Genomic DNA, 12,698 nt, shown 5'->3' with positions numbered 1-12,698 from the left:
GCTCAAATAAATTGGTTAGTCTCTAAGGTGCCACAAGTACTCCTTTTCTTTTTGACTGGAGAATGTAGTTGCACTGTCAGACCACGCTGGCTGGTGTCGTGGCCCATCTTTGGGCTGCGGTGCACAGTTTGGGACCCCTGCCTTAGTGCATCAGTTCTCAGCCAGGGATCTGAGCCCCCTGGGGGGCTGCGAGCAGGTTTCAGGGGGTCCGCCAAACAGGGCTGGCATTAAAGTCACTGGGGCCTAGGGCAGGGAGCTGAAGCCTTCTCACCCAGGGCTGAAGCCTGACCAATTTAGTTTCATGGGGCCACCTGTGGTGTGGGGCCCCAGGCAATCGCCCTGCTTGCTGCCCTCTAATGCCAGCCCTGACTTAAATATGTGGAAAAAGAGTTGCTGTGGCCGGGGAGTTTTTATAGCATGTGGGAGGGTGAAAGCTCTGAGAAAAAGGCTGAGAAATCCTGCCTACAAAGTCAGTGCACCCTGACCTCAAGGGGCCAGCTCATGCAAATAGGCGAAGCTTAAACAAACATCCTGCCTGATCACCCACAGCCCTAATGGGAACGTGGCAGGGGCAGGGTGTGGTAAATCTTCTCCCTTCTGGCTCTCTAGGTGAAATTGTTTCCTGCTGCTTCCGCTGCGGCTCCAGTCCAGGTTGTCTTGGCCAACAGCTGTCAGAGGGAGCAGCATGGGGTGGGGAAGGCCAGTTTGTCTGCTGGACGGCCTGGGGGAGCGGGAGTTGACAAAATTCAAAAATGTACTGGAAGAAACTCCCCTGAAGGAGGGCTATGAACCCATCCGCCGGGGCTGGCTAAGACCTGCGGATTCCATTGAGCTCAGTGACCTGGTGGTCAGATGCTATGGGAAGCCCTATGGGAAGAAGTTGACCAAGCGGCTGCTGAGAGACATCAGGGGACCAAGCGCTGGTAAGGAACAAGCCCGGGAGGGATCAGACTCCAAGGGGGCCTGATTTGGTGCCCTGCCCTGCACACACCCCCTTCCCCAGTCAGTGCTGGTGCCTGATCCCAGCCAGAGTAGGAACTTGTCTCCTCTAATGGGACGTGCTGCGAGTTTGCAGGATGGAACCAGGCTACAAAAGGGGGGCGGGGGGGGGGGGGAGAGAGAAGAAACTCATGGTGATAACAAATGCCACAAGCTGGGAGCTTTGTGTTCTCATTGGGCTAAATCCTGACACCCCCCCCCCCCCACAGCTGTTCTTCCTCGGTCCTTGCTCAGGCAAAACTCCCATGGAGGTCAGTGGGGAACCGCTGGGAAATTCCTCCGGGATCAGGCCCAGAGGTTTTAAACCACATTTCCCCGCCATTGCCCCGGGTCCCGCTTTCGCTTTCGTTTCTGCCCGATCTGCCCCTGGCCCGCAGCCGGTTTCCTTTGCTACCCGCACCCCGCGGCGACCTGCGGCGCTGGTTTGCTCGGACTGACTGTTCGATGTTTTTGGTGCAACGTCCCCTTCACCAGCAGAGACCAGCCCAGGGCACAGCGCAGCGGGACAAGGATCCCAGCACTGACCGACTCCCTAACCCCCAGTCAGGGAACCACCCCCCCGCCCCTTCCACTGCTCTCTGCTCAGCTCAGCTCTCCAGAGTCTGGATTCAGCCCAGTGGCAAAGCAGAAGCAGGCCCAGCCTTAGGGGAAATGGTGCTCTGGGCCAACTTGTATTTTGGCGCCCCTGGCCCCCATGGGCACGGCACGACCTCATTGTCCCTGGCCCTTGTAGGCTCCCCAGGCTCCCCTCTCCCCTTCACTCCTAACCCCTGCACTCTGTCCCCTTTGCCCCTGCCCCCTATTGCGCCCCTGACCCCTGCACCTCCTCCTGCCCCCCGCCCCCTCCTGCACCTACGTGGGGAAAGTGACCTAGATGCATGGAGCAGCTGGCATTGCTGTTCACTCCCCTGCCCCCCAACGCTGATCCTCTGCTCCTAGGGGTTGGGGGGGAACAAAGAGCGACATCAGGGCTCCCTGCATCCAGGTCACTTTTCCCATCTGTGCTGCGTAAGGGGAGGGCAGGAGAGCACAGCCCAGGTGAGGAAAGTGACCTGGATGCAGGGACCCCTGACATCGCCCCTTGCTCCCCCCCTCACAGCCCTCTAGGGGGGTGCTGAGGCACATGGGGGGGGGGGAAATCGAGTGGTATCTGTGTCACCACTTGCTCCCCCCATGTTCCTCCACCGGGAAGAAGCAGGGAGAAATCTGGGTGCCCCCCCCCAAGCTGGGAGCAGTTTCTGACACTACACCAGCAGCGTGCAACTCTGTGCTGTCGCACGGTGGCCCCCTGACTATGGCGCAGCACCCTTGGGCAGTCGCCCACCCCTAAGGCTGGCCCTGAGCAGAAGAGGGGAAGAAGAGACTCAGGAACCCAGAGAGAGATAACGTGGGGACCTCAGGGGTCTGGGGGGTGACATCGTCCTGTAGAAACACACAGAGAGAGTTCCATGCAGGAGGCAGAGTCCCGACCTGCTTCAACACCCCTGACATGAGCTCTGCCCTGACCTCTAGTTCCCCCTTTCTCTCTCTCACATGTACTGTCTCCGTGGTCTCTGCCACAGAGGGCAGTAGCTGGGAACAGGAGCTAGAGGCATTTGCTAAGGCAAGAGCTGCTGTGAGTTATAAGTCACCCACAGGTATTAACTCATAGTCAACGGTACAAGTAAACCTAAGCATAAACCTGCCTGCAGAGGACTCAGCATCTAACGCTTCCTGGTGTACTTCAACAAGTAATTTGATTCTTCACCTTTGCCTCATGATCTCTCTACACCCCTTTCCTGCAATCATCCCACTGTGATCTACTGCTGCTTGCAGTTGTCTTTCTGACTCACCTTGCCTCCCAGCTGCTGTAAACTGCCCGTCACTACCCTCTTGATCCAAAAATCAAATGGGCTCCACTTCCCAGATGCTGGATATCACCTGATCAAAAGCAGAAGTTAATCCTGACCCTGGAAATACAGTGTTTCCCCAAGCAACACCCCCACCCCAAAAAAGAAAAGAAAAACACCTTCCCTGTAAGACAGGGGCTTGTGATGCCTTTGATATCATTTGGACATAGAACATAGCCGTGAGTGGGGAATTCCGGCTTGGCAGTACATTACTGCCATATTGCACAGGTGTAAATGACAACACAAAATGCAGGGCAGTGGAGAATCAGGCCTGCTGTTATTTCGATTCTGCCATAGGTGTGTGCGAAGTTTTACACACAAGCCCCCTGCTCCAAAGACTTTACATCTAAACAGGCAACGGGCAGATGCTGACTAGAGTTCATAAGCTTTACTGAAAGAGTGTGTTTTATGGTGGGAGTTGAGAGAAGGAAATGCATGAGTTGCAGATTGTCGTCTTCTTATTCCAGCAGGTGCCCACACGGTGGGTGAGAGACATGGGGAAGTCACTCCCTACAAAAGGCATTCCAGAGAACGGAAAGTGGAAAATTCTACCTACGAGGGGAGACCTCACAAATGTCCCATCTGTGGGAAAGGATTCAATCGGAAATTAAACCTTATTCGGCATCAGAGAATCCACACAGGAGAGAAACCCTACAAATGTGGTGAATGTGGGAAGAGCTTCAATGACAGCTCCAACCTCGCTCGACATGAGGGACTCCACCTGGGACTGAGGCCTTACAACTGTCCCGAGTGTGGGAAGAGCTTCAGTGTGAAATCAAACCTCAACCGCCATCAAAGAATCCACACAGGAGAGAAGCCCTATGATTGCCCCAAATGTGGGAAAAGCTTCAATGACAGCTCCAACCTCGCTCGCCATCAGAGAATCCACACGGGAGAGAAGCCCTATAATTGCCCCAAATGTGGGAAAAGCTTCAATGTCAGCTCCAACCTCGCTCGCCATCAGAGGATCCACACTAGAGAGACACCCTACAAATGTGGTGAATGTGAGAAGAGCTTCAGTGACAGATCCAACCTTGCTCGCCATCAGAGAACCCACACAGGAGAAAAGCCCTATATATGCTCCAAATGTGGGAAGAGCTTCAATGACAGCTCCAACCTCGCTCGACATGAGGGACTCCACCTGGGACTGAGGCCTTACAAGTGTCCCGAGTGTGGGAAGAGCTTCAGTGTGAAATCAAACCTCAACCGCCATCAAAGAATCCACACAGGAGAGAAGCCCTATGATTGCCCCAAATGTGGGAAGAGCATCAGCGACAGCTCCAATCTTGCAAAACATGAGAGAATCCACAAGAGTAAGAAACCTTTATATATGGGACCCGACTGGATATTTTTCCATCAGAATTATTTAGGATTTTGCAGAAACTTCATTTTCTGTTAAAAAGTTTCCATGGGAAACATTTTGAATTTCCTGATATGTTTTGATTTTTCTATTGGGAAAATTGAAGCAAAATATTTTGGTTTGGCTGGACCTGAATCAATATATTTTGGTTTGTAGAACTGACCCAAAATGTTTTGGGTCAGTTCAACATGAAGCTGTATTTCCTGGTTGTAGCACATTACCTTAGTGGTAGCTCGGGCCCCCATTCGTACTATGGTTTGGGCTCCCTGGCCAGACTACATCTACCATGATGCCACACCATCTTCCTGCTTATCCTGCAGCTTGCTGCATTATGGGAGTCACATGGCTGCTGCATCATTCCAGATGTAGCCTGCTTAGGGATCCCAACCCAAAGGGGCAAATGAGGACATTAGATAACTAGCTTTAATGAAGCGGTGCACCACCCCAGGGAAATGCAGTTTGACATTGAACTGACTCCAAACAAAGTGTTTTGGGTCAATTCAACAAAACAATATCAAACATTTTGATTCGAGAACATTCAAATGTTTAGTTTCAGTTGAAAATTCCAAAAACATTTCACCTGTTCTGAATCAAAATTTTCAGAATTTTTTTTGACAAATAGATTCCTTACTAGGCATATTAATACAGAACTTTGAGTAATTCATTTAAACTACAATACAGAAACATATTTCCCACACCCCTCAGAAGCAGTGCAAAGGCTTGGGAGAGTCAGGGGTAAAGGAGGAGCTGAGGGAGAGGGAAGGAGCCTGGGAGTGAATCTGGAGGGTTGTTGGGTGTGGATGGGAGAAGTATGGAACCGTTTCATTTTGGGGTGGGGGAGATTGTTAAGGAGTTGGGGAGCCTCCCTCATGCAGACCCTGGCTGACCCCGAGCCTCTCCCATTCAGTCAGGCACATCTGCCATTGTCCCTTTGTATCCCTGCACCCCCCATTCCCTTGGGGCCCTGGCGTTCTCTACCTCCTGTTCCCATGTGGCCTGGAGACCCCCTGCCATTCAGCCCCTGTCTCGGTGCTTCACCCCACTAGCTCCTGAGTCCATGCCCCAGTCTGTTCCCCCCACTAACCCTTCTGAACCCCAGTATGCGACACCCTCCCACTCACACTTTGCTTCCCAACCTGGCTGCAGGGGCAGGCTGCTTTAAGGAATGCAGCCAGCTGATCTGGCAGCACAGCGACCTCTGGTGGGCAAAAGGCAGAACTTCTTGAGCAGAATGTATTTTCTGTGGATAAAAATTCTGCAGCAGTCATGAATTCCCTGCATGCACAGTGGCACAGAATTCCTCCATGAGTAATATTATATTTGTGATAAATATGGGATTAGCTTCCATCTGAGCTGAAATAAAAAAGGTCTCAAGTGTCTCATGCCATCACAGATTTAGCCATTATTTTAACACTAGTCACCCTTGCCCATCTGTCTGTCTATGTGTGTGTGCGTATAATATGCTACGACACGGACTGGGCTGGTGAAATGGGCTTTAACTCACCTCTTAAATACTTTTCATGGCCTCATAAGACTTCCAGACATGGAGATTGGGAACTGAATTGCAGAAGTCAATTCCAGTGACCCAGGACCATTATTATAATAGGACCATTATTATCCCCCATGCTCTGTGTATGTTCCCCAGGATCAGACAGTGTGAGACAAGCTTGCTGAGCAGAAACTGGCATTGGAGACAGGGGGAAGTAGAAGGGCGAGGGATCAGTTGTGGAATGGGAAGGACCAGAGGAGGGGTAACTATGGAGTGACGGGTAACATTGTTGTGGTGCTAACCTCGGTTTTTAGGCATCTAAGAGTGTAAGGATTCTGTTGTGCCTGGCCTGCCCCCACACATCTCTCCAGAACTAGGGACAGTCTTGCCTTCAGGGTGTATTGCCTTGACCTAATACATTCCCTTCTGCAGGAGTGAGAAGCAGGAGTGAAGATGCCACTTCAGACTGCTGGGGAAAGGACAAATGTGACTTCTGTCGCAGAGAGAAGGTAGGGGATTGTGTTTGTTCTCTGTGTGTTCTGTCCCCATCATTGTGGTGGGCACTATCTCACACTCTCAGTGTGTCTGTGCTATGTGGATGCCCCCAGATGGGACATTGTTTAACTCAGAGGAAACTACGTTGCCTGTGTTTATATGCTGGGGACAAGGGATGAGGAAATAGAAGAATAATCTGAGAGGTTACAAATGATTTAGCTGCACTTCTCCTCAAGACTATGTAAAAATGGCCCTTTCTTCCTTGAAAGGGCAGGTCCCCATGTGTCTCAAAGCCAGAACTGCTGACTGGTGTAGCAATGAGTTTTTGCTCCTGTTAACCTGTAAAGTCAATACAGTGAAAAGAGAGCAAGAAGGAGTCTATCCTCAAGAGAACTGACATGAAATTGTTATTAAATCGCCAATCAGTGAAACCCCCCAGAAAATTCCCCAGACAAAAGCTGCATTAGGATGGAATTAATGTTAAGTATGTGTCAGTAATTTAAGGGTAAAAAAACCCAAACAGACATGTAACTATTCCAAAGCCAAGCACTGCAAACCCAGGGCATTCAGAGTTAAGGTTATATCTACAAGAAAGCCAAATATATTAAGATTTGGAAATGCACAGTTAAGGCACCCAAATAATTTTAACTGTGCCCTGGAGTGATGCCACACAATACCAATACAATTGTGATTAGTTAAGCAGAGTTTATATTTCTAGATTAAATCTAATTGATTTTAAAGACACATTTTCTTACTGCAGATCGCTGCCACCATCTTCTATAAGGACAGCTTGTCTCCATTCCCACTGGGAACAATGGAAGGTGGTGGCTATCTTAAAAGAGGGTGTCTTTGCTCAAGGACAATCCATAGCCTCTGTCAAGGTTCCTTCCCCACTTTGAACTCTAGGATACAAATGTGGGGACCTGCATGAAAACCTCCTAAGCTTACTTTTACCAGCTTAGGTTAAAACTTCCCCAAGGTACAAACTATTTTACCCCTTGCCCTTGGTTTTCCACTGCCACCACCAAACATTTCTCTGGGTTCCTGAGAAAAATGTTGTTTGGAAACATCTTTCCCCCAAAAAATCCTCCCAACCCTTGCACCCCACTTCTGGGGAAGGTTTGGTAAAAATCCTCACCAATTTGCATTGGTGACCACAGACCCAAACCCTTGGATCTTAGAACAATGAAAAAAGCATTCAGTTCTCGAAAAGAAACATTTTAATAGAAGAAACAGTAAAAAGAACAGGACCACCCCTGTAAGATCAGGATGGTAAATACCTTACAGGGTAATTAGATTCAAAACATAGAGAATCCCTCTAGGCAAAACCTTAGGTTACAAAAAGACACACAGACAGGAATATTCATTCTATTCAGCACAACTCATTATCTTAGCCATTTAAAGAAATCAGAATCTAACGCATACCTAGCTAGATTACTTACTAAGTTCTAAGACTCCATTCCTGTTCTGTCCCTGGCAAAAGCCTCACCCAGACACACACAGACCCTTTGATGTTCTCCCTCCTCCCAGCTTTTGAAAGTATCTTGTCTCCTCATTGGTCATTTTGGTCAGGTGCCAGCAAGGTTACCTTTAGCTTCTTAACCCTTTACAGGTGAAAGGATTTTTCCTCTGGCCAGGAGGGATTTTAAAGGTGTGTACCCTTCCCTTTATATTTATGGCAGCCTCTCATTGAGAACAGGGGGAGGAGGGGAGGAAAGGAAACAAGAATGAAGCCTATAGTCCGATGAAAAGTCAGGGGGCCAACTGCCTCCAGTGCCCCATAGCAAATGCTGACCCTGATAGACAGGAAGGTGTAGTACTTGGTAGCAGCACTTTGAATGGACTGGAGGGAATGACCTTACAGCAATCAAGATGCAAGATGATCCAAGCTTAGAAGAGAGTTTTGGCAGCATGGGCAGGTCGCATGCTGAAGGTTTTGTACAGGACTCCATGTCTAGCTAACAAGTTCTTCCTGTCACAAGAACTATCCAGCTGAAAATCCTTATTGGAGTCAAGTTAATACAAATGTCTTTGTTTTAGGGTTTTGCAGAAGTACAACCAGAGATTTTGCCAGGCCCAGAGGAGAATCAGAAAACGTACAGGTCAGAGTTTGGGGACATTATTTAAGTGGAGCTGATCGTGACACCTAGAATTAAGGTTGCCTGACACTCTCCATTATGAGACCCTGTTTTCAGTTGCTTAGAATTTTGCCAAAGTTTAAACTGAAGGATACATTTTGGGGGAAAATTTCAGCTAAATGGTTCAGTTGTTTCTGAAAATAAAAGTAGGGGGAAATGTTATTTAGCCCATGCTGAAAAATTCTTACAACTGTTTCCTTGAGAAGCTCTAGCACCTCCATGCTTTAGAGCAGGGACTTGAAATTTGGAAAGGGGTTTTTGCTGTTCCTTTGAAAACCCACCTAAATTTGGCCCAAGTTACAAGCACATGCTCTCTGGGGGGAGGGTCTGTTTAGATTTATAGAAACTTTAGGAGATGTTTCAAACCCATAACACACTAAAGACTGTCAAATTGGTCATGGAAGCATTACTATGTTTAGCTGTACATTGTCTAGATCTGATTCTGCCATTGGACTTGTTAGACGCTAAAATCAGTGTCTTTTCTAAGTTAACTTTTAGACAATCAGTGTAGGAGGGTCTAGTGGGTAGGATTGGAGGGGGAGTCCTATGCTCTGTCCCTGGCTCTGGGGTTTAGGGTCTAGTGGTTATAGCAGGGGGCTGGGAGTTGGGACTCCTGCATTCTATACCCAGCAATGTGACTTTTTGGTAAGTCACCTTTCTCTCAAATAAAAATTCAGTGTGTGTGGAGCATTACAGTGCATGAGCCCTGTACCCATACTGGGGGCACCTCAGTTGGATAGCAAAATAAATATTTCTTTAAAAAAAAATAGGGCAAATAGCCCCTTTTATCCTGTCCCCTCACAACCACTCACTCTGCGGGGCCTGTAGTCTCTGTGCCTCTGTTTCCCAGCCCATCACACCATGGGAATGATAAAACTGATGGGCACTTTGCATTTAGTGTTGTTTAACCCTCTTCTTCCCTCTCCCTTTGATGTGCAGGGTTCACTTCCTCCAGGCAGGCTCCTTCAGATGCTCTGAAACCGAATTGGGGTTCGAGGTGAGGGCAGCCGTGACTGTCCAATACAAATATGAATCCTGGCATTGTCATCAGACTGAACTGGAAATGCAGCAGTGGATGATCGCCGGCCCTTTGTTCAACATCCGGGCAGAACCGGCCGGGGCTGTGGCAGCTGTGCACCTCCCCCACTTCATGTGCCTCGCAGGTATGGCAGACAAATGATGACTATAAAAGCTCTATAAACCCATCGATCTCTGTGATCTTGTAACAAACCATGGCTGCAAACGCTCACAAACACCATAAGTATCAGCAGAGACTTAATCCAAGATTCCCAGCACCTGAGGGAAAAAGAACCTAGGGCAAGAGTCAAAGAGCTGAAGGACTGAGTCCTTTGGTTCTTGGTAAATAACAAGCTACTATAATTGCTGGGTCCAACGTGATCATGGAGTCATGATCACATGCACTAAAGCCGTGTCTGACACTTCACAAAGAATTGCATGAGGTGGTTCGATTTAGCTCAGTGGTTATGGACTGTACTGTGCTCCCATTTACCAGGAGTTAGTGTATATGGACTGTCACCAATATGGTCTGTGCTATGCCCTGGCCTGTAAACTGTCCCTTAGAGGAACCCCGTCGGTGTGCCAGACCCCCAGGGCTCATACTTTTCCAAAAGAGTAGGCCATGGGGCCCCAGTGCCTCCAAAACTGGGCCTCTGGGCTCCAGCCCTCCTGTTCCTCACTGTGAGCTCTGCCTGGCGAGTCCCACTGAGGTAGACACCTGTTCAGGGACCTTTACCCTCTTCAGGGACCAGTGCATGTCAGCAAGTATCTGCAGTGACACTAGGCAGCCTGTTCACAACAGAGTAGGTTGAAATAGTCCAGTGGAACACAGCATGGGGAAGTCCTTGGGTACAGAGTTGCAAAAGTGAAGACATAGTCCAAACTGGCCAAAGCCAGGGCTGCCCTTCGAGCTGTGGTGCTGCAGGAACCATCTTCACTTCCTTTCCCCGTCTATGTTCCTTTGTCTCAGCCCAGGTGAGTGCTGCTGGGTCCCTGAGCCCTGCTCCTTGCACAGGTACGTAACTCCTCTGTCCACTGTCCTCAGCTGCAACAAAACCCCAAGTTCACATATTCCACCTGCTTGAACCTAAGTGTTAATCGTTCAGTCACTGTGGTTCCCCTTGGCTTTCCAGATCCTTGCCTGATATGTGACTGTTCCAGCCAGTCCTGATGGCTCATTCATACCACCCCAGACAGCTACATGACACAAACACCTCATGTCTCCTGCTCTGCCCCAGGAGGAACGTTTTAACACTCTGCACCCACTGGGTAGCAATGCCACGCCAAATAGTTTGATTATCACACTATGTCATTCATAAAAATATTAAAGGCAATTCCCACTCACATCACATGGACCATACTGCATAAGTAAGTGGCTGCTTGGATGTGAGAAAGCACTACTGACAAAAAGAAAAAGCTGGATAATGCCAACTAGCAGGGAGTTTTCAGATTACTCCAGACTTCTCTGCACTAAGTGCTGCTAGAAACCATGGCTTGAGAAGACTTGAACTCTCAACATCTGCCCCATTGCTCAGCAGGCATGGTCTGCCCAAGCTCTGACCCTGTTGCTGTTTCCCTAGGCTGTTTCCCACCTTTCTGTGCTGGCCATCCTCTGTGTTCCCCTGGAACTTTCTCTGCTCCCCATGTCTCCCCTCTCAGCTTATTGCCAGAGTCTGTAGTCCCAGGTCTACTCTCCCCCGAGAACTCCTCATACCTGGCCAGATCCGCTCCTGTCTACAGACTGACTGCAGAGCTCCTCCCTACAGCCCTCCTCTGTCTTCATAGGCCTCTCCCAGCTCCTCCCCAGCTTGGCTTCATCAACCATGAGGCCTCTTCAGAGTCCCTGGCTCTCCTTCTGGTGCAGCCTGTAAGGTTAATTGCCCTGTTTGATCTGTGTGGGCCATCGCACCACAGTGTCCAACATACTCAGCCTGAGGGCTGCATCCATTATCTGAAGACTGTCAAAGGGCCATTCCCCTCGGCTCAGAGTGTGCCAGCCTGGCCCTTCTCTGGCTCTGCCTGAGGCTGCCACAGCCTGGCAGGGAAGCAGGCAATGGAGCAGACAGAGCTACTCTCGCCTCCCACTGCTGCCATGCACAGGGTGCGACTCAGGGTTCACATTTTCACTTCATAATCAGACATACCGCTTTCTTCACAGCACCGTCGCCCTCGATGGCCACAATTCCGAGCCTCTAGGGCAGTGGTGGACAACCTGCGGTCCGCGGGCCGCATTTGGCCCATCAGGGTAATCTGATTGTGGGCCGCGAGACATTTTGCTGGCGTTGACCGTCCACAGGCACGGCCCCACCCCCCGCAGCTCCCAGTGGCTGCGGTTCACCAATCCCGGCCAATGGGAGCTGTGGGAAGCAGCAGCCAGCAGGTCCCTGCGGCCCCTTCACCTGCAGCAACCGCTTCCCGCGCTCCGATTGGCCGGGATTGGTGAACTGCAGCCATGGGGAGCTGAGGTGATGATGTTCCCCATCACTCTGATGGGCTCAGCTCTCAGAGTGAGGGTGTGTGAGACATGCATAACTGCCTCCCCGTAAATGGTGGTTTTCTGTACCACCCCCAAGAAGAGGTCCTGAGGCTGCTCGGTAACCACCACACCCCTCTTCTGGGTGTTTCCAGACACTGCACTGCACCCTGTGCCCTGCTGCCTGCACGTGTGCAGAGATGCAGATAAGCCCCACAAATTACTTCCTGCTCCCCATGTTTGTGGACTTCACCCACCCCCACCCCCAATCTGCAGTGTAAAAGCCTGGGGCTACCTTTGCAGAGGCGGAGCCTCACTGTATTATCCTTCAGAGAACTGTAGCCAGCTGGGTGTCTGGTGGGAGCAGTTCTCTCTCCTCTGCTTTTAAGAACTTGAGAATTAGAGAGCACAATGGAAATGTTTAAATTTAAGGGGGGCAACCACCTAACTGATGTGCGGAGGGCTAGACTGCTGGGGTTGGAGGGGGATAGTTAATTAAGGGAGGTGAACACGCGGGTTCCAAAGGTTGTATCTTCTGCTCTCCTTCTCTCATTAGAAAGTCATTGATCTCTCTCTTAAAAGTGGGAGTCAGAATCCCCGAATGGCATTTATTTCCTGTTTGTGTCTTTGCTCTTTACACAACATTAAGAATATAAGGAAACCACATGGGCACAGCTGGGTTTGTTTGGATACAGCTTGGCTATAACTGGGTTTTATCCCTTTAAATAGTTGGAGAGCCAACCACCTGGCCTCCACTCTTCTAATGCAGAAGTCACCAGAACCTAACACAGCAACAGAGTGTCCAGTGCGCGTATGCAGCTAGGCTCTGTCTGTTTAT

At 49.8% G+C, this 12,698-nt stretch overlaps 1 protein-coding gene across 1 annotated transcript in view; it reads left to right on the top strand.

Annotated features, from left to right (window-relative positions):
• Nucleotides 1-2,488: 2,488 nt before the first annotated feature.
• LOC125638267 (uncharacterized) overlaps nucleotides 2,489-12,698 on the top strand; it is a 185,106-nt gene continuing 174,896 nt past the window's right edge. Inside the window, exons 1-2 of the mRNA XM_075129064.1 lie at nucleotides 2,489-2,534; nucleotides 3,359-4,214. Of these exons, the coding sequence (XP_074985165.1) occupies nucleotides 2,489-2,534; nucleotides 3,359-4,214 (902 nt within the window). The remainder of the gene's footprint in view (nucleotides 2,535-3,358; nucleotides 4,215-12,698) is intronic.

This window comes from Caretta caretta, chromosome 6 (assembly GCF_965140235.1).
Source record: "Caretta caretta isolate rCarCar2 chromosome 6, rCarCar1.hap1, whole genome shotgun sequence".
NCBI classification, from domain to species: Eukaryota; Metazoa; Chordata; order Testudines; family Cheloniidae; genus Caretta; species Caretta caretta.
The sequence above is the reverse complement of the archived record's forward strand: the minus strand, read 5'-3'. Positions and strand labels throughout refer to the sequence as shown.